Source organism: Lynx rufus, unplaced genomic scaffold (assembly GCF_022079265.1).
Source record: "Lynx rufus isolate CCGP_SWC_20201006 ecotype Redwood Valley unplaced genomic scaffold, mLynRuf1.p SCAF_11, whole genome shotgun sequence".
NCBI classification, from domain to species: domain Eukaryota; kingdom Metazoa; phylum Chordata; class Mammalia; order Carnivora; family Felidae; genus Lynx; species Lynx rufus.
The window spans coordinates 16,191,501-16,214,959 of record NW_025814825.1 but is presented as its reverse complement, the minus strand read 5'-3'; the positions used below and the strand labels follow the sequence as shown (position 1 = coordinate 16,214,959).

At 33.6% G+C, this 23,459-nt stretch overlaps 1 protein-coding gene across 2 annotated transcripts in view; it reads right to left on the bottom strand.

Moving 5' to 3' along the window:
* The window catches only part of ADK (adenosine kinase), a 531,760-nt gene that overhangs the window by 257,836 nt on the left and 250,465 nt on the right, over positions 1 to 23,459 (bottom strand). For both annotated transcript variants that reach the window (XM_047072998.1, XM_047072999.1), the window contains exons 5-6: positions 20,176 to 20,348; positions 15,096 to 15,204 (exon numbers count right to left, since the gene is read on the bottom strand). In XM_047072998.1, the coding sequence (XP_046928954.1) occupies positions 15,096 to 15,204; positions 20,176 to 20,348 (282 nt within the window). The remainder of the gene's footprint in view (positions 1 to 15,095; positions 15,205 to 20,175; positions 20,349 to 23,459) is intronic.

The following is a 23,459-nucleotide window of genomic DNA, read 5'->3' as shown; positions in this document are numbered from 1 at the left end:
TACATGAAAATATCACACTGACCACCATGACAGACTAAAATAAAAATGACAGTAGGGAATATTTATAAAGGAGCAATAAAATTAAAAGGTCTTTGTTATATTAAGGTAGTTAAAATATACACACATTTTTAGAAGACAGAAAACAAATTATAGATATTTAAATGATGTTACAGAATTCTGTTTATTACTGGCCTGAAACCACATCATCTCACCAGAGTCTGACTCTCCACTTTAATATATTTTTACAAAAATCAATTCTTAGTTGAAATAAGAAAGTAAATATATATTCACAATCAGAAAAGTTTTAGAAATTCAGAGTGGACACTTTTAATTATGGAACTGTAACTAGAATAAATATCAATTTAATTCACTATTTACTATGACAGAGTTTGTTGACTTGGGCTCCAAGAATTAGCAAAAAGTCTTTTGAAATCTATAAACTTTCAAAAATTAAATGAAAAATTTGTGAGTAAATAATTTTTTCTGGGAGAGTTCAAAACTAAGAAAAGATTAAAAACCACTACTCTAAGAATATCAAGCCACCAGAGAAATGCTAGCTATATTCACAAGTAAAATATTGTTTTAAATTTGAATTTAGTTTATTATACCTGTCAAATGAAATAAATGTTAACCTTATAAGAAACCATGTACGTGTAAAAATATTTTTGAGGAATGAATAATGAAATATATGGCATTCTTTTACTTTACTATATGTGTATTTTCCCGGAAAAGTTGAACCAGGAAATTTTTGGTGTGTTATTTTACATTTTATATTTTATTTGATTGTGACTTTCTTCATATCCTTTAAACTTAACAGTACTATAATAATACAGTGTGGTCTTAAATTCTTTATAGAATGAAGAAAGAAATACTTTCAAAAAGGAATATAAAAAATGACTAGAAAAATTTGTGCCATTCATCTGTATAGAGAAGAAGAAGAATGCAATTTGGAAAAGCAGCAATCTATCATTCATAACATCTTCAACTATCTGGGATTTGCTAATGTCAGGACAATGTCAGAGAAAAAGACAGTCTGGATATATCCTAGAAGTCTAGAGGTTTCCCTCCAGCTTCTAGAAGCTATTTCCAAGGGGTAGAGAGAAAACACATGATGGACACAAGATGTTAGAGTAAAATGAGCCGTATTAAAGAGCTGTGAAACCTGTATGGTCTGAACTTGAGTAACAGCAATATGAATTTATATATGAACTTGCCTTCCTGAATAAGTACTGGAAGGAAGAAAACTGTTTTTTTCTTTTTCATCCCACTTTACCACATTTTTAAGTTTTTAAAAAACTTCATCTACTATATGTCATCCACTCGAACAAAAAATTGGTATTTTAAAGAACTGACCCCAAAACATAGTTACATTGTATCTAGAACAAATAAGTGAGAACAAAAGCTTGAAAGACCCTCTTTAAAGTATCTGCAAAAGAGAAATAGGTAGCAGCAAGAAATCAAAATACTTATTATGACTTCCATTACATATATCAAAAAACAAAGACATAAATTATTTGCCTAATTAGGAACAACTGTATCATTTATAATCATAATACCTGAATATCATTGAAATTATTATGACAGATGTAGAAATAAGACGGAATCCAAGGGCCATGGAGAATAACTGTTAATGGGTACAAAGTTTCTTTCTTTCTGTGGTGATGTGAATGCTCTAAAATTAGATTATGGTGATGGTTGCAGAATTCTGTAAATATACTAACAATCATCGAATTGTACATTTTAAACAGATGAACTTTATGGTATATAAATATCTCATAAAGTTATTATAAAAAGATTAAAGCCAATTTTATTTATCTAGAATAGTGACAACAGAACATATGGGTTAAGTCATATAAGCTATAAAGCCTCTATGTGTACAGAAAGTATGTTGAAAAACATTTACACTTATACATACAGATACTAGACTGTTTATGTCCAGGTTATACACAATTCCAATGGTATGACAACACATAAAAATGTACACTGCCATCATAATGTCTATAAATTTTCCCTCTCTTAATCATGTTTATTAAAGAGATTTAGTAAATATTCCATCTTCCCAAGCAATTGCTGACTGGTCTGAAATATATAAATAAAGTAAATGGAAGTGGAAACATTTCAGTAGATGGTTTGTTAATTCATTTGGGGCTCTGTGTAAGGGCCTACTGTCTTAACAACTAAGTGCTATACACATGTTTATTTTCTTACCATTCTAAGGCAATTAGCACATAGTGTGGTTTCCAACTTCACATAAAACTCCAGGGCTTCATTATAACACCACAAGTCCAAAACACAAAAATGTCTAATATTTATCTTTAGAGCTCAAAACTTCTTTAACCAATACTATCTTAGTTCTACAAAGTGAAAAGATTATTCTACTTCACTAAAATTAATCTTACTTTAATTTTTTTTAAGTTTATTTATTTTGGGGAGCGGGGAGCAAGTGTGGGAGAGGGGCAGAGAGACAGAGAATCCCAAGCAGGCTCTGCACAGGTGTGCAGCATGGAGCCTGATGAAGGGCTCAAACTCACTAACCACAGGATCATGACTTGAGCCAAAAACAAGAGTCAGATGCTTAACTGATTGAGCCACCCAGAAGCCCCCAAAATAATCTTAGTTGAATATCCTATAGATTCCCTTTCCTTGAGTTTTACATTTGGTAACTTGCCAAAATAAGACTTGACAAAAATAACAGGAATAAAAGAGTAAATCGTACAACTTGGAGAATATAGTTATCTATAAAAATCACAAAGCATTAGTCTAAAAATCTCATACTGTTTTTAGCATTTAACATGCCCCCTCAAAAAAATTCTAGAGAGGGGCGCCTGGGTGGCGCAGTCGGTTAAGCGTCCGACTTCAGCCAGGTCACGATCTCGCGGTCCACGAGTTCGAGCCCCGCGTCGGGCTCTGGGCTGATGGCTCAGAGCCTGGAGCCTGTTTCCGATTCTGTGTCTCCCTCTCTCTCTGCCCCTCCCCCGTTCATGCTCTGTCTCTCTCTGTCCCAAAAATAAATAAACGTTGAAAAAAAAAATTAAAAAAAAAAAAAGAAAGAAATTAAAGTGTGATCCATAGATCATTATATTGCTCAAAAATATAAGTCAGCGACAATGGAGAAATAGTGAAGCTATCATCTTAGCTATTTCAATCTACCTTTGATAAAGGAAATATTCTAAATATAGCACCTTAGTAATGATAGCTTAATGGTTGATTTTCCCAAAGGGGGATAAAATTGTTTGGCTTTTTAGTTAAATCAACAAGTTTGAAAACACCATGCTTTAAGATGTGACTTTAAAGCTAAGGCTAGAGATAAGGTTACAAACTCAGATGTCTCTAAGGTTATAAGCTCAGATGTTTATTCTAAGCAGGAAGCATGAATAGGCCAAATGTAAGTCCATAAAGAGTGGTGTGGTACTCATTTTAAAAGTAATAAATAAATTTTGGGGCGCCTGGGTGGCGCAGTCGGTTAAGCGTCCGACTTCAGCCAGGTCACGATCTCGCGGTCCGTGAGTTCGAGCCCCGCGTCAGGCTCTGGGCTGATGGCTCGGAGCCTGGAGCTTGTTTCCGATTCTGTGTCTCCCTCTCTCTCTGCCCCTCCCCCGTTCATGCTCTGTCTCTCTCTGTCCCAAAAATAAATAAACGTTGAAAAAAATAAAATAAAATAAAATAAAAAATTCTAGAGAAATCAGAAATGAATACAAATAGAATTTCTATAATCACACTCTCATTTGAAAAATTTTCTATCAAGAATCAAAGACTATCCCTATTAAGGAAGAAGTAAAAACACTAATCATTTGGGCAGCTCCCTGAACATTAATAGATATATGAAGAATTCTTTATAAAGTTAAAAACTAAATTCTAATGCTAACACCTAAGAAGCAACATAAGTCTTTTTCCTGAATCTCTCTACACTGTATCTGAGCTAAAGAAAAATGTGTTTATTTACCACACAGTTTTGGACTTTACTTGAAAGTATACAATTTGGCACATAAAATTTTAAACCACGTTATGATAAAGATTTGGGTATACTAAATGTCAGGGAATTATACACAAACACGAAATGCTCAAAAGAGGGAAAATAAACCTCCACATATTTCTTTGCTTTATTTTTGAATTTATAAATATAATACTTTAGGTCACCTGCAAAGCTGTTTTCAAATAAAGACTTAACAATTCATAGTAACCTCTGATGAAGTTAATGAAGAAGTACAGAACAGGATGGTTAAAAATACAGGAACAAATCCAAATGATGATCACTGACTTGACCAATATAATGAGAATTCCAATACATAAGAGTTGAAAAACTGCATTTAGAACACAGATAAAATGAAAAGTCTATGGTAGTTCAACCATCCTATCTTCTTATGTAATAATCTCAGAAGAATATTGTAAAGATTAATAAATTCCAAAAAAGTGTTTTAAATTCTAAGTGTTTCGTTAAGAATTGTGACTTATTAAATCAGTTGTCATTTACAAAATAGCTTCAATTTTTTTAAATTCCATTAGTTTACTTACTCTGCCAAAATATATTCATTATAACAGTACAACTTTCAAAAGATAACATTACAAAGCCTTTTTCCATGGTATAGTAAGATTTAAGGCAATGAGTTTAAGTTACTGTCTATAAGTTAGTAAAACTTTTCTATCTTCAACTGTCCAGATTTTTTGGCGGGGCGGGGGGGGGGGGGAGAGTATAAATCTCAAACATATATTTAAAGTAATAGTTATCTTTCATTTCTTTTTACATTACTCCAGTTTCTATTAGGTTACCATTATAAGAAAAATTCACTCACTTTCACTAGAACTTTTTTCAAATCTTTTCACAACAGAGCTATGAATATCAGATGATACATACTACATTTTGAGCATAATCAAAATAAATTTTAAAATTTCAACCAATTTTGACTTGTAAGCATATCTTTTGGTAAATATTACCAAAGGATAACAAAATCTTAAAAAAATAACAATTATGTTTTATTATACATTCATTCTAATTTGTCAACCAACATTCATAGAAATACTTCTAATATGAAAAATTGCAAATATATGATCTCTTCGACTAGATTTTTTACAATTTATCACAATAACTCATTTTAAGAACATTAGTTATTGCTTTCAAGTAACTGACAAAGATATTTAATTGTAACTGAGTCTAAATTACAGTTCCACTAAGATAAATTATTACTCATGGCATCACTAAAAATTTTAGTAAAAAATTGAATCAGGCCAAACAAAATGAGAGATATAAAACCCAAATAACTGTTACTGATTATTATTTGTATTTTATATACAAATACTCCTATTTCTTTCCAAATATGAACTCTCTTTCTTCCTTGGTTGTACACTTCTCCAAACCAGGATTCTTCCACTCATCTCTAATCAGACCTCCTTTTATTCCAGAAGCAAACATTAGTAACACTTCCTTTTAACACCCTACTCTCACAAAAACCCTGTTTCCCAAAATGGTATGATTCTAGGCTGAAAAGAGATAAAAGTGGTCAAGACAGAGTTATAAAATAAACATAAAGAGGAAAAAAAAAAAAGAAAGATCTGTAATCAGCCATGGGAAGTGGAAAAATCACAGAAAGAAGGAAATAAACATAGTTGCCAAAAGAAAATTGAAACTACAAGTTCTATATTCTTAATGATTGACAAAGTATGATTCACTATTCTTTCATTTAAAGTGCTGAATTTTCAGTCAGTAAAAAGGGGCACACATCTAGCTAAATTTATACAGAGTAAGTTAGAAAAGGTACTGAAACCTTTTGTTAAACCTATTTCTTAAATATCTGTTAATCTCTGAATTTAAAAGTTTTCCCATGATAAGCCTCAATTTGCAAGCTGATTAGTATCTGAAACTTGGGACCTTTCCTCAAAAAAAAATGTTATTAGAAATAATGCATGATTTCTATGCAAAATCACACTGTATTAACAATATAGTTTAAAACACTATAAAGGGCTGCCTGAAAATAGAAAAAATTACTACAACATTAGTAATTATACACAGTTGAACAGCTTTATTTTATTAGCTGAGAACTTTAAAAATTATTTTTAATTGATAAAATGATAACTGAAGAATTTTATAGAATCTAGAATAATAGTGTGAGAAGCTTATTAGGCTGAATCAACCTCAAACCCAATTTAAAACTTATTTCTCAGCAAAACTTGAAATTTTTGCTGTTACTTGATTACTCCTTACCATGATGACTTTGTCATTCTGGCTTTCAAATAGTTCAAGGAAGGAAAAATGAAATTAGGAGACAGGGAAAGAAAAAAATTAATGGGTTAACTGAGAACTAAATCTGCAGTTTGAAATAAATAACATGTTCCACAAAAGTCAGTATATAACAATGGACACAGAGATAAATCCTGGTTAAGTTATTAACAAGTTCAAATTCAAAGAGAAAGTTAGGGCTTCTTATAGAAAAAAAGAGTCATCTAAAAAAGGTAAAAGAAAAATCAGCCTGGGAATTGCAGCTTCCAACTAAGATGGAGAAATGGGGGAACAGATTTATACTCCTATCTTAAACAATTATAAAAATGGTTAAAAAAAAACATATGAAACAATTTTCAGACACTGAATAATAATCAAAAAGGGGACAAAAATCACGTGACTTCTACAATTGTTCAGACTTACTCCCTGAAGAGAGTTTCCAAACTGCAATTCAGACAGAGAGAGCCTTATGGAGAGTCATTCGTCTCCATTTGGGGAGGCCAAGGTGGCCAGCAAATGCAAGGACAGACACTGGACAGAACAGAGCTGCTAGAAGGAATAGGTATGAAATGAGAACTCTGGAGATCTGTAGGGGTTTCCCATGTGCATAAGGAAACAACCCAATGCCAAAGTAAGAACGAGAAAAAAAAAACACATGCAATAAAATTAATAGACAAGAATTTTTTTTTAATGTTCATTTTTGAGAGAGAGAGAGAGAGAGAGCGCGCGCGCGCAAGCAGGGGAGGGACAAAGAGAGACAGAGACACAGAATCTGAAGCAAACTCCATGCTCTGAACTGTCAGCACAGAGCCCAACACGGGGATCGAACTCATGAACCATGAGATCATGATCTGAGCTGAAGTTGGATGCTCAACCAACAGAGTCATTTCAGGTGCTCCGCAGTTTTTTTTTTTTTTAATGTTTATTTACTGATTTTGAGAGAGATAGAACCCGAGCAGAGGACAGGCAGAGAGAAAGGGAGAGAAATTCCCACACAGGGCTTGAACCCACAAACAGTGAGATCATGACATGAACCTACATCAAGAGTCAGACGCTCAACCAACTGAGCCACCCAGCCACCCCAATAGACAAGGATTTTTAAACAGTTGTTATAACTACATTACCTAAGTTAAAAATGACAGATGGCAACATGAGTATGTAATGTACTCATGGCAGGAGTGAAGAAGGTCCAAATCAAACTTCCAGGGATGAAAACTATCATGTCTGAGATAAAAAATGCACTGGATGTGATTCATGGCATATTGTAACAGAAATGATTTTAAGACATAGCAATAGTAATTATATAAAATGAAGAATAAAGAGAAAAAATGAAATGAGTATCACTAAGGTAAGGGACATTTCAAGTGGCTTAATATTAAATGGACTTTCCAAAAGTGGATGGAGGTGGGAAGAGAAAATATTTACAGAAAATTTTCTAAATTGAACAAACCACATTCACAAGAAACATAAAGAAAACTATACCAAGGTACATCATAATAAAATTGCTTAAACCAGTGACAGAAAATCTTAAAAGCAGTTAGAGGAAAAAAGATAGATAAGGAGAAACAATGGTAAGAATGACTTCCTTTCTAAAAAAAAATGCAAGGCAGAAGACAGTGGAGAAACAGGAACTGGATATATCCTCAAGCATGAAACAACAACAAAAACAAACATGATGCATTCAACAATAGTTTCTAAGACCATGAACATCAAGGATGAAAAACAGTGATCTTTGAGAGTTGCAAAACAATCTAGGCAAGCCCTAACATAGAATCGGCTTACTGCCTTGAGAGAGTTCCCAGGCTACAGCACAATAAGCAGAAACTGGAAAGGACAGAGAGCCCAGGGAGTTAAGGAGATAGAGTGGAGGGTGGGAAGAACTGGGTAGTTAGAGTTCAGAGGCAAGAATAGCAGAGAAGAGAAAACTTTACAGAGAATACTGGAAACCTACAGTAGATTCCTCTATCAACATTCATCAGATCAGAGCCTGGGAATGAGTCATTCAAAAGAATTAGAGGGAAAAGGATTAGAGGAAACAGTACTTGGGGCACACATAATTCTGGGAATAGTGCCTGTTTCCACCATCTACAACATAATTAATGTGGCACTGCATAGAGCACAGGAAGGTCTCACTTCAGTAGTAGGGAATGTTTAGCTTTAGACCAGGGTCTCTTAACCTTGGCTGTACTGATATTTAGAAATGGATAATCCTTTATTGTGGAGTGCTGTCTCATACAGTACAGGATGCTTGGCAACATTCCTGTCTTATATTTACTAGTAGGAACATTCACTCATCACAATAATAAATATGTCCAGATTTTACCAAATGTCCCGAAGGGGGAAAATTGTCCCTGGTTGAGAAACCATTGCCATTAAAAGAGTACTACTCCGGACTCACCTAACAAATCATAAAAGCAAGACCCAAATATATTGAATTTGCTCCAAGTAACATAACTGCATCCCAGAATAAACCTCAATAAAATTTACCAATGAAAACTAATGATAACTAAACATATAAAGAGAAAGGAAAACACAATTCTTAATAAGGAGGATAACTAACCACTCAAAACTATCCCAGAATTGACAAAGATGTAAAGACTAATAGAGAAAGATATCAAAATAGTTCTTTTAACTGTATTTTATGTGTCCAAAGTAGAGACGAAGAAGAGATAAAAGACTCAATTCAATCTTCTAGATATGAAAACAACAAATAAGATGAAAAATACTCTGGATGGGATTAATGACAGTTCAGATATAGGAGATAATATTAGTGAACTAGAAGGCATAGCAAAAGAAACAATCCAAAGTGAAACACACAGTGAAAAAAAAGTATCCAAAAAAATGAAAAGGGTCGCATCACTGAGCTACGGAGACAACTTCATGGGTAATTTGAGACCCAAAGGTGAAGGGCAGCTGGGCAGAAAATATATTTAAAATAATGGCTGAAAACATTCCAAAAATAATAAAAATTATAAATCCACAGCTGCAAGAAGTTAAACAAACCCCATGCACAAGAAATATAAAAAAGAATACACTAAGGCACAATATAATCAAGCTGATCAAACCCAGTAATAAATAAAATATCTTAACAGCAGCCAGGGTTGGGGGTATGTGGAATGTTACATCCAAAGGAACAAAGGTATGGATGTCAGATTTCTTATTAAAAAAAACAATTCAGAGAGAAGATAGTAAAGCAACATTTTTCAAGTACTGAAAGACAAAAAAACTGTCAAAGTAGAATTGGCAAAAATCTCTTTTAAAAATAAAGGTGAAAAAAAGAAGTTTTCAAACATACAAAAACTGAAAACATTCATCACCAACAGACCCAAATATATGAAATGCTAAAAATGTTCTTTAGGCAGAAGGAAAATTATACCAGATGGAAATCTAATTCTAAGCAAAAGAATAAAGAGAACTGGAAGTGGTAATTAAGTGAATAAATAGGTTTTTTAAATTATTGAAATCTCTTTAAAAGATATTTGACAATTTAAACAAAAATAATGTTACACTGTTTATAACATGAGTAAAAATAAAATTTGTCTGTTCATGGTAAGTCAATTATATATTAATAAAGCTATGTTAAAAAAACAATTAAAATATTAAAAAAGGAAAACGCGTGACAGTGATAACATAAAGACTTGGAGAGGTGAAACTGAAGTATACTATTGTAAGGTTTTTATACTATATGTGACAGGATATAGTATTATTTGAAGGAAGACACGGCTCAGTCAGGAGAGCATGTGACTCTTGATCCCAGTGTCGTGAGTGCAAGCCCCACACTGGACACAAAGCTTACTTAATTAAAAAAAAAAAAAAATGAACACAGACAGTAATGAGTTGAAGATGTATACTATCAGCCCTAATGCAGTCACTAAAATAAAAAATAAATAAAGAGTAAGAGATATTAACCCAATGATGGAAATAAAAATACTGGATTAACCTAAAAGAAAGCAGGACAGAATAAAAATAGAATGAAGGACAAAGAAGACAAACAGAAGACAAACATCAAGATGATGAACTTAAATCTAATCATATCAATAATCATATTACATGGGAATGGTATAAACATCCCAATTAAAAGACAGACATTTTTAGGCTGGATAAAAAAATAGGATCCAACAAAATCTTGTGTACAAGAGATGCACTTTATTTTTTTTAAGTTTATTTATTTATTTTGAGAGAAAGTAAGAGAGGGTGTGAGCAGGGGAGGGGTAGAGAGAGAGGGAGAGAGAATTCGACATGGGGCTTGAACTCAGGAACTGTGAGATCATAACCTGAACCAAAATGAAGAGCCGGGCATTTAACCAATTGAGCCACCCAGGCACCGCAAAAGATGCACTTAAAAAATAAAGACACAAAATAGATTATTAGCAAAAGGGTAGAAAAAGATATACCAAGATATTAATAGTAAAAAAAAAAGTTGAATTGGCTATATTAATATCAGAGTATCAGACAGAATAATTAGTGGGGACAAAGTATAATACCAGGATTAAATGTTTCAAATGATAAATGGGTCATATAATTAACCCTACATCCTTATGGACCTAATAACAGAGCTTCAAACACATTGAAGAAAAATCTGATAGAAATGCAAAGAGGAATATACAAATCCATAACAGTAGTAAAAGGAAGATCTCTGGGAAATATCCATATTTAGAAAATAAACAATATGCTTCTAAATAATTCAAGTCAAGGAAGAAAGTAAAAGAGAAAGTAGAAAGTTTTACAAGCTGAATGAAAATGAAAACATGACATATCAAAATTTGTGGGAGGCAGCCAAATCAATACTCACAGAGAAATTTTATAGCACTAAAGGTCTAAAGCAAAAAGTCTCAAATCAATAAATTATGCTTCCACCTTGAGAAAGAAAGCAAAGATGGAGTACGAATGGGGGGGTGAGGATGAAGGATGAAGAGTAGAAGAGGAGCAAATTAAATCTAAAGTAAGCAAAAATAAGGAAATAATAAAGAACAGAAATAAAAACCAACCTGGACTCAGGTTTCCCATAGAAAGTGCTAGGAAATAAAGCAATCTACAAAGAAGTACTTTGTATTACATCAAATAAGTTGTCATTTTTATATAAAGCAGTAAGAAGTAAATAAAATCTCAAGAAGAGAGAGAAGCTCTGAGTCCTTCCTTGGGATAAAAATGACAAAATGCAGCCAAATGAGGGATATCAAAATAAACAATAAAGAAATAGGAGGATGGAGTAAAATACTTGGTGGTGGTTGAGCATTTAACTCATTTAAATATTTAACTCATTTAAGTATTATGGCTATAGAATAGAATGCAAATATTAAAACACTAAAAATGCAAAGATAAAATAAAAATATAAGTATAAAAAATCAAGAACAGGATAAAATGCTGTGGGCTAATTTTCTCATTTTTCATAACATTGATATTGTTTTAAAAAGGAAATCCATAGTTTAGAAAAATGAATAGCTCCAATTTCCTAATTTTTTTCATAAATCTTTCCTAAATATCATAGCCTTAAAAAGGCTATTATAAGAAGTATTTCTTGCAAGAGAATATGATGTTAAGGTGAACAGCACCTGGAATTTATATTTTCAAAAATATAATAACTGTCACCATAACTGTAATCCCTTATCACATACTAGGAAAGAACTGAGGAATTTGGTTTAAACATGGAAAAACTAAGTTTACATGCCATAAATGGAACACTTCCTATGAAGGTTAAAAAAAAAGATGTAAACACTTACTTAAACCAAAAGAAAATGTTGGTATATGCGTATTCCATTTTAGCTTTTATCAGTGAAGTTTCTGATGTGAACTCTGCATTGTTAAGTTCACTGAATTATGTGACAAAAAAGACATTCAAGGTTTTGGGTTTTCTTAATGCTCATGAGCATTATTTATTTATGGAATAGTGGAAAGAAGAGCCGAGTATGTAGATCTGGTTTATTTTACATAATGCACATAGATGTCTTAATTATGGAAATTCGTTGAATAGATACACTGAGCTGCTTCCTCAGGCCAAGAAATTTTGAAATGAAAGAGTTCCCAGAATTTCAACTTGTTAAACCTCAGCTATTTATAATGACAATGTGAGAAGACTGCTGACCCTACAGAACCAATATGGAGGAGCCCACCTAATTTGTTGAAATAAGTATAGATGTATCTACTCAATCTAAACTTGTGGTTTGAGGATATGCTAGGAAAGACTATCCTGGATGTCTGGACCTTGAAGGAAACTAAAGGATTAAAAGAACTGCAGAGGTGTTATATTTAAGTGATGAATCACTAAATTCTACTCCTGAAACTAATATTACACTGTATGTTAACTAGGATTTAAATAATAACTTGAAACTTAAAAAATTAATTCATTTAAAAAATAATAAAAGAAATGCAGAATGTCTTTGTACACATTACATTTCAGAAGAGATTTCACAGATTTTAATGAATAAGCATTATGTACTTAGTTAATATCAAAATAAATAGTTGTAGAGGGGTGCCTGGATGGCTCTGTAGGTTCAGTGTCTGACTCTTGGTTTCAGCTCAGGTCATGATCTCACCGTTTGGGAGTTCAAGCCCTGTGCTGGGCTCTGCAATGGTGGCATGGAGCAGGCTTGGGATTCTGTCTCCCTCTCTGCCACCCCCTCAAAAATAAACAGGGGCAGCTGGATGGCTCAGTCAAGCATCTGACTTTGGCTTGGGTCATGATCTCACAGTTTGTGAATTCAAGCCCCACATCGGGCTCTCTGCTGTCACCATGGAGCCTGCTTTGGATACTTTGTGCCCCTTCTCTCTCTGCTCCTCCCCCACTCATGCTTTCTTTTTTTTTTTTTTTTTAATTTTTTTTTTCAACGTTTATTTTATTTTTGGGACAGAGAGAGACAGAGCATGAACGGGGGAGGGGCAGAGAGAGAGGGAGGCACAGAATTGGAAACAGGCTCCAGGCTCTGAGCCATCAGCCCAGAGCCTGACGCGGGGCTCGAACTCCCGGACCGCGAGATCGTGACCTGGCTGAAGTCGGATGCTTAACCGACTGCGCCACCCACGCGCCCCTCATGCTATCTTTCTTACAAATAAACATTTATAAACAAACAGTAAAAAAAAAAATAGTTGTAGAATATACAGCATCCCAGGTATCCCTTATGACTCTTATATTTTCAGAACTATTTTAAAATAGCCAAACTCTCAGCAAACTATCAACTTGCCTGGCAATGTAAAACAGCATTCCTTTTACAAAATTGCTGAAATAGAAACTAAGGGCTAACAGCTCAGAGATATCAACTGGAATCCATTTTTGGTATTTGTTTCTGGCTGTTTATTTTTAACAAGTTTTAAAAATAATTCAATCTTCTTTATTAATTTGACCCAAACTGAGCGCTCTACATTTTATATAAACCTGGACTTATATAAATTGTTAATATTATAAAAATTTGAATTTGCCCAAAGTTGGCTACATGCACTATGGTACATAATTATTAAAAACTCTAAGTTGTTTGCAAGTTGGGTCTATACTACCATAAAAATTCCATTCATCCAAGCTTGGCCTATGTTAAATATACATAACTGTTTAAGACTGAGTGTTTCCACTCATAATTTGGAGTCCAATTGCTATATATCAAAATAGAATTATAATTATTTGCTAAATGTAGTTTTCCACCATAATATATTATCATACTTCATAGCCAATATAAATAACATAAATAATGCCAAATTTTAAACCAGGTGTTCTATGAAAATCAGATTTTCAAATGCATGATGGTTTGAAATAGCATATAAATTCCCCTTAAAGAACCACACTACAAAACAGGCACCCAAGATAGTAACAAAAAAATGAGGCCCTTTAGAAAAATAAAATAGAAGATAATGAAGAGGGAAAATTTCTTAATTTTTGAAATGTTTTCTCACATACTGTCAAAAGAGCTAACATCCTGTATATAATCCTCTCAACGTAAGAATTTACTTGACATTATAAAGGGGTACGATTTGCCTTATAGAGGAATCAATAATAACCTTGTAAAGCCTAAAGCAGTGAACATAAACATGTTGTAGGAGACATTAACACTAGACTGAAAGAAATAATTATATTTTCAATAAACATGTTACTACTGGATAATCAATTTTTTACACGTCTTTGCAGCTGTTTCACAGCTCAGGTAGTGAATGGCAGCAGCTGTTATACCAAAACCATATATTATATGCATATGAGGTACTTCTAATTTCTCGTAGGTATTTACTTATTTGTGATCAGGCACATTTAATTCATATTAAATAAAAACAAGGTATTCATGGGGTGATTAATTCAGGGAAATTTTAGTACCATCTTATTTTAGAAATGAACTCTTAACCAATTATTTTTATGTCAGAATATTTAATAATTCAAATTACATGCTGCCCTTATTCCCAGATTTAAGAGATTTGTCATGATCAATGTTTCTGAAATATTAAATTAAAACATGTCATAGTAATTACTATGGAATAAACAGCAATTAAGATTTTTTTAGGCAAATAAGCTCTGTTTGCAGTGAATATTTATACTACTACTATTTTCCCACACAATGCATGCATCATTCGCAACAAGCAGCCTGAAAATATAAAATGTAAATTTTTAGAATTACTTCAAAAGATCTTAAGAAACTGATTTAATATGGAATTTGATATTTACCTAAGACACATCTATGTATAATGTATCCAAAAAGAGGTAGACTTGAATGTAAGTAATACAAATAATGTTACCATGGAATGATCATGTTTCTATTCTGTATTTATAATAATGATTCCCATATATGCATTGACATGGGCTAATAATTTGCAGGATAAGTAAAAGACAATTATTTAAAAACGTACATCCACTAAAAAACTATACTTAACAGTGTAAATATGTACCAGAAATTTGAATTAGGTAAATACTTACTGCTATATAATAAACTCTTGCTTTTTGTACCAATGTCCAGTTTTTCTCCATATCAAGATGTTTTTCCTTTTTATAACAATTGGCAGCAGCAAGATTAGCTACAAGGGACCTAAAACAACAAAAAGCAATTAGGCTGTGATACGATAGTTAAAGTTGTCATGTACTTCTATAAAATTAATTAACAATACATTTTGCAAATTTTGGTTTACATTTTAATTTTTTTAATTAAAAAAAAATTTTTTTTAATTTACATCCCAAATTAGCTAGCATATAGTGCAACAATGATTTCAGGAGTAGATTCCTTAGTGCCCCTTATCCATTTAGCCATCCCCTGTCCCACAACTGTCCCAGTAACCCTCAGTTTGTTCTCCATATTTATGAGTCCTTTCTGTTTTGTCCCCCCTCCCTGTTTTTATATTATTTTTGTTTCCCTTCCCTTATGTTCATCTGTTTTGTCTCTTAAAAGTCCTCATATGAATGAAGTCATATGATTTTTGTCTTTCTCTGCCTAATTTCACTCAGCATAATACCTTCCAGTTCCATCCACATAGTTGCAAATGGCAAGATTTCATTGTTTTTGATTGCTGAGTAATACTCCATTGTGTGTGTGTGTGTATATATATGTATATATATATATATATATATATATATATATATATATATATATACCACATCTTCTTTATCTATTCATCCATCGATGGACATTTGGGCTCTTTGCATACTTTGGCTATTGTGGATAGTGCTGCTATAAACATTGGGGTGCATGTGTCCCTTTGAAACAGCACACCTGTATCCCTTGGACAAATGCCTAGTAGTGCAATTGCTGGGTCGTAAGGTAGTTCTATTTTTAGTTTTTTGAGGAACCTCCATACTGTTTTCAAGAGTGGCTGCACCAGCTTGCATTCCCATAATTCTTAATTTTTTAATTGCTACACACTGATTTTATAAATGTAAATAAAATTAAATTTGTTTTGAGCACTTTTTGAGACTTCTCTGTTACCTTTGAGATAAATAGAGATATTGATCCTTGTTTTAATACCACCTATTTTGAAAAACTGGAATTTGTTTCCTTTGGTACTGAAATGATAACATTATACATTTCCTATATTTTAATGGTTTAAAATGCAGTTAGGAAATTAAACTATGTTGTTTTGCAAAAAAAGACATATGAACATATGTACCTATATACAAAAACTTCAGTTTTTAAGTATCAACATGTTATATACATTGTTTAACCTAATGCTTTAAAAGCCAGGTATGGGATTAATTTCACAAAATACACATATAAATGTAGGCCCTATTTACTATGACATATTAATTTGCAAACCAATACATTTTAAAGATTGGAGTAAATTAAAATTAATTTCTCGAGACGAAAACTCCTTATACTGGTCCAGTTTTGCAGCTGAAGAATCTAAGCAGGACACTGCATTTAAAATCTTGCTACAGGGGCGCCTGGGTGGCGCAGTCGGTTAAGCGTCCGACTTCAGCCAGGTCACGATCTCGCGGTCCGTGAGTTCGAGCCCCGCGTCGGGCTCTGGGCTGATGGCTCAGAGCCTGGAGCCTGTTTCCGGTTCTGTGTCTCCTTCTCTCTCTGCCCCTCCCCCGTTCATGCTCTGTCTCTCTCTGTCCCAAAAATAAATAAAAACGTTAAAAAAAAAAAATAAAATAAAATAAAATCTTGCTACAAGTGCCAGATAGTAATTTTGGTTATTGTACAACAAATACAGTTAATAAAATAATTATTTATGTTAAATACAAATCAATAAAAATATTTTCTTCCTCATTCTGATTCTGGAATTAGAAAATAACTTGCCATTTTTTTCACTCTCACAAGGGAACAGTTATGGTTAAAAAAAATAGACATATCATTTCATCACTTGAGATTTTTATAAAATGGTTGGTTCTTCTGTTAAGGAAAAAAAAACTAATTCCCTTCCAAAAAATATTTCTACTCATCCATATGCCAATTGACTACTTCAGGATACATCAATTCAAATTTATGCCTGATTAAATGATTAAAAATAATAACAGTATGAATCAATATATTTATATGCAAATATTACTATATTACAAAGTTAAGAATAATTAGGCCCAATTTATAAAAAAATATTTTATTTTAGAGGCGCCTGGGTGGCTCAGTCAGTTAAGCATCCGACTCTTGGTTTTGGCTCAGGTCATGATCTTACGGTTCATGGGTTCGAGCCCATGTCAGGCTCTGCGCTGACAGTGCGAAGCAGCTTGGTATCCTCTCTCTCTCTCTCTCTCTCTGCCTCTTCCCTGCTTGCATTGTCTCTCTCTCACTCTCTCCCTAAAATAATAAACTTATTTTTTTAAGTTTATTCAACAGGGAGAGAGCGTGCACTCACATGAGCAGGAGGGGCAGAGAGAGAGGGAGAAAGAGAATCCCAAGCAGGTTCTGTACTGTCAATGCAGAGTCTAACACCAGGCTTGATCTCACAAACTGTGAGATCATTACCTGAGTTGAAGCCAGGAGTCGGACACTTAACTGACTGCTTAACTAACCACCCAGGCACTCCTAAAACATATTCTAGTAGTCATGACTTTAGCAAAATTTTGACAGAAATAATTATACATAGGGGCGCCTGGGTGGCGCAGTCGGTTAAGCGTCCGACTTCAGCCAGGTCACGATCTCGCGGTCCGGGAGTTCGAGCCCCGCGTCAGGCTCTGGGCTGATGGCTCAGAGCCTGGAGCCTGTTTCCGATTCTGTGTCTCCCTCTCTCTCTGCCCCTCCCCCGTTCATGCTCTGTCTCTCTCTGTCTTAAAAATAAATAAACGTTGGAAAAAAAAATTAAAAAAAAAAAAAGAAATAATTATACATAAAAATAAAAAGCAAACACTTGTGGTACCAGTTACTAACTTCTATTTTGATAATAAAATTACTCTTTGATAGTAAACTACACTATTTCTCTAAAATGTAAGTACTCTCACTATCCAAGTGACTATGGTTCAGAGTTTGAAGAATGAGAACATGAATAAAGAAGAATATTGCATTATCCAAATTCTTCGGTTCCTGGGTTTTGGATAGTGATATTAAGAGTGACCAGCCCTATCTAAAACAATTTATCTAAACATATTAGGTTCTACAATTTAGTTGATAATAAGTTTGATAGTGAGAGTTTCCCCCTAGTTTTTCACTTCTAACATCATCTGAACATTACTGATCACCATAACCATAATATTAGTATATTAATTAAGCTTTTGACATCTGGGAGAGCTAATATGATCATAACTGCTCTTTAAAATACCAATTTAGCATACAAAAACAATTTAGCAATTTTATACTACCCCAAGTGGTATCAAAGGCAAAATCTGACCTATTTTTCACTAATGAGAAAACTGTATCTGCATATTAAAGTTGTCTTTAGGAAAACTGAAAAGGGAAAAAGTATAAATAAGTATATTTCAATGTTTGAACAATAAATGGTTTTATTTCTTAAAACCTTAAAATGATCAAGTTCTCCTACACACAAAAAATAAAATTATAGGAAAAGTTTAAACATGGCTTTGGGACCCTAATTGTTTTTAAAAAGGTGTATTTTTAGTTATTCAATAACTACTGGACACAAAACTGTCAGGTCCTTCACATACATTTGCTAAAGATCAAGGAATGCACAAACAACAAACAAACAAACAAACAAACAAACAAACAAAAAACAACCAAAGGTAAGAAAGTGGAAGAAGGGAGCAAAGAGAAGAGAGAAGGGAGGAAATATAGGAAGACAAGCAGCAAATAAGAAAGGAGGGAAAGAAGGGTAAGAAAGGAGACAGGGAATGTAGGAGGACACCCTAAATATTTCTAGGTATAAGGAAGGTAAAATTTCTAGTAAATCATTATTTAAAAAGAGATCATTGTTGCTGATTTTAACAATATAACAGCTAGAGAAGTTATTTTGCTTTTCCCTTGCAAAGGAGAGAAAAGATGCTGATGAGCAATATGGTAATAATGCAAGGATATACTGAAGAAAAGCCTCTGTGTAGCTGCAAAAGGCAGGAATACAACTAATGTATGGGAAGTTCCTGAGAGATCTATTTCAAGTTCATAGAAGAATTTTCTAAAAAGTAAAGTTGCATAAAAATGTAATGGATTGTTTTCTGAGTGGTGCGTTATCCATGACTGAAGTTGTTTGATATGGATAGATGACTGTTTGCCAGAAATGCTTTAGATGACCTAGTTTGTAGGACACTGGATATAATGGAGTATTTTATATATGTTGCAAAATACATGTGTCTATATGTCTATGTATCTGAATATTCCAATCTAAGGATATGGTGAAAAGATCATAAATTCTTTTCATACCAGTTTCAGCAAGAAACTAGCTACAAGACATTAAATGAAATGTTTTCCTTATTTTCCTTTTCTGATCTTAATTATAAAAATTAGAGACTGAAATTGACAGTCTCAAAAATTTCATTCCAGGGGTGCGTGGGTGGCTCAGTGGGCTGAGCTTCAGACTCTTGACTTCCACTCAAGTCATGATCTCACAGTTTGTGGGTTCAAGCCCTGCATTAGGCTCTATGCTGGCAGTGTATGGCCTGCTTGGGGTTCTCTCTCTCTCTGCTCCTCCCTCTCTGCCTCTTCCCTGCTCATGCTCTCTCTCTCTCTCTCAAAATAAATAAACAGACTTAAAAAAATTTTCATTCTATATTCCTCGTGAATACAAAAGCAGGTACAATAAGGATCATTTTTTTTTTAAAGAAAATGATACAAGGAAGAACAGTTGTTTTTTTTTAAATGTTTATTTATTTTTGAGAGAGAGTCAGAGCGTGAGCGGGGGAAGGGCAGAGAGAGAGAGGGAGACAAAAGTGAAGCAGGCTCCAGGCTCTGACCTGTCAGCACAGAACCCGATGCGGGGCTCAAACTCACAAACCGCAAGATCATGACCTGAGCTGAAGTTGGAGGCTTAACCGACTGAGCCACCCAGGTGCCCCAAGAAAGAAGAGTTATTAAAACATTCAAGTTTCATGAGATCTAAATTCCAAATTCAGATTGGAATTCAGATTTTACTATTGTTTAAATATGTAATTAGTACAAACGTTCCCTTGGAATTACACTGACCTGTTGTCACCAGTGATGCACACGGCACAAGTTCCTGTTGTTTGCTCATTTTGCTCATAGTAATGAGCATCTACATGGGCTTCAGCAGCTTTCTTCTTCAAGATCTCTCCAAATCTATCTATCCCAATGCATCCAAAAAATGTTGCTGCTTTGTGTGGCTGCTGAATCATCCACTGAAAAACAGGAACATAAATAATTTTAATGGCTCAAAAATATGGTACACATAGAATGGTGGCATAGAAGGGATGCTCTGTTAGATGCTGTGGCTGTTATGAATGGAATTCCAATCCTGTACTAATGCTTATGATAAATGTGATGTAACAACCACATAATATCTTATACTACTTTTAGGGAAAAAATAGAACACAGTAGTTAAGAACTCAGAATCTAAAGTCATAAAGATTTTCGGTCAGTGCTAACTTGATATAGAAAATTAATAGTGAGTCCCAATAGAAGTATAGTAGCATTGTCATTAAAAGCCCAGGCCCTATAATGAAGACTATCTGGATTCAAATCTTGCTTCTGCTATTTACTACCTGTCTAAGTAAGAGCACGTCACTTAGCATTTCTTTATCTCATTTTCCTCACCTATAAATGGAAAAATAATTATAGGTACACCTCATGACAAATAAACAACTTAAGTTTATGCATTGTTGAGCACATTACCCAGTACATAGTAAAAGATATATATTAGCTGTGGTCACTATTATTTTCACACTTAATTCATATATAAATTAAGCTAAACTATGATTAAGTCTAATTGTTTTAAAAACTCAAAACTAGTGTTAAAAATTCTAATATCTCAGTTTCAGTAGTCTCGAACTTTAATTTCCTTGCTATAAAATGACAATGGATTGCTTTTAAAATATATGTTTTTCACTGATATGAACTGTCATCTTTCATAATTAGCTCAAATTCCTGATTTTTCTAATACTTATAGTATCTATTTTACCACTGCCATCTATTTTGTTTCTAACACCAATATAAACAAAAAATCCCATGTACAAAGTCAAGACAGTAAAATTTTACACATTGTCAAATATTTGAAGTATAAAACAAATGCATGTATAATATGAAACAACATACGCATAAGTACTCTTTCAGACATCACTTGTAATGCCAAGATGTGAGAAATAAGCTAAATGCCCATCCATACAAAACTGGTTAAATAAACTGATAAATCCTCTCAATGGAACACCATACAGCAACTTAAAAAATAACCAAACAAGGAAAAGCTATGCAGAGTAATCCATCTATATGGAGTAACTGCCAGGATATTTTGTGAATATTTAAAAAAAAAAAAGAGCAGAGTTCAGGGGCAGCTAGGTGGCTCAGTCAGTTAAGTGCCCAACTTCAACACAGGTCATAATCTCATGGTTCATGAGTTCCAGCCCCATGCCAGGCTCTGTGCTGACAATGCAGAGCCTGTTTGGGGTTCTTTGTCATTCTCTGTCTCTACCCCTCCCCCCCACCCCCCATTCACACACATTCTCTCTCTCTTGAAAATAAACATTAAAAAAAAAGAGCAGAGTTCAAAAGTGTGGGTCTGTGTGTGTATATGTATGTTTTAAGAGACAGTGAGAACTAAAATCATATACAGTTAAAACCTTGGATTGTGAGTAACTTGTTCTGTGAGTGTTCTGCAAGATGAACAGTACGTGATGCCAAACCTCACATGATCACAACTGAGCCAATGGTTCTTTTCCCTCTCTCTCTCTCTCTCTCTCTTTCACTGTGGGATTGTGGGTGACTATCTCCCATATTCAGATGCTCAGTTTCAGGCCATGGAGTGTGGCAGAAATCAGTGACCTTTCAGGACGATGGAAGGTGCTCGCAACTCGCACTCTTTTTGTCACTTCAAAGCACCTACAGACAGTCCTTTACTTTTCCATGCAAGACTAAGCTTAGGAATGCTTCGAATGCTTAGGAATGCTTTCCTCTGCTGCCTTATTGCTAGTTACACTAAATACAGGATATCATAAGAGTCTATTAATACTGTACTGTAGTCAACATCTGTGCAAATGTATACAATGGCCCCCATGCACAAGAAGGTTGAAAAGAAAGGCAGTAAGAAGAAGGAAATCATTGAGAAGTACGAACTGATGGATCTGAATCGCGAAGAACAGCAAGAGGTTATGGAGGAGATCTCATCTACAGAGGAAGAGGAGGAAAAGGTAGAGGAATCCCTTACTTCAAATGAGATTAGGGAGATGTGTAAAATGTGGGAAACTGCAAAATTTTGTAGAAAAGGACCACCTGAATAAAGCTGTAGCAGTGCAAGCAATGAATCTGTTTAACGACAATGCAATGTCACATTTTCATGAAATCCTTAAAAGGAGGCAAAAGCAAGTGTCATTGGATAGGTTCCTTGTTAAAGTTGCATGAAAAGAAATCGATTCCATTGAGCCAATAGACAGCAGTGATTCTGTTAGTGATAGTGAAAGTCATCCTACACAATAACCCTCCTCTCTCTTGTCTCCCTCACACCAGCCACGAAGGTTTTCAAAAGTAAGGGCAAGTTAATTTGTTTATTTTTTACATTATGTATTTTATCATTTTGTATTATATTACAGTACTGTAATCATTTTTATATGAATATTTTGGGGTTGTGGAATGAATCATCTGAGTTTCCATTATTTCCTATGGGGAAACTTACTTTGATATACAAGTGCTTTGGATTACAAGCATATTTCCAGAATGAATTATGCTCTAAAACCAAGATTTTACTGCATATCCTTTTAGTATATACACATACTCTTTTACAATTTACATATAATTTTAAGTTTGCTTATTTTGTGAAAAAGAAAAACAGGAAGAACAAACCATAAACTAAAGAAAATGGTTTTCTATCAGGGTGAGTGGGAATGGAATAAAGAAATAGAAACAGAAGAAAGACTCTTCTGAATGTGACACTATACATAGAGTGGCCTTTTGAAATGTTAAAATTATACATTCTTGAAAATGTAATTCAATTTGAATTTGAAATTCATTTGGAAAAAAATGATAAAGTTGAATACAATAGGATCAAAGAAACTAAAGAAAATATCAAATTATAACATAACCCCATAGGAAAAACGCAAATAACTTTCAACATACTATTACTTTTCAATGTACTAATATAAAGGAACAAAAATCAAAAATATTGGAGAACAGACTATTTGAAATTATTCACTCAGAGGAGCAAAAAGAAAAAAAAAATGAAAAAGAGTGAAGAGAGCTTACAGAACTTATGGGACACAATGAAAAAAAAAATATTTGAATTATGGGAATTCCAGAAGGAGAAC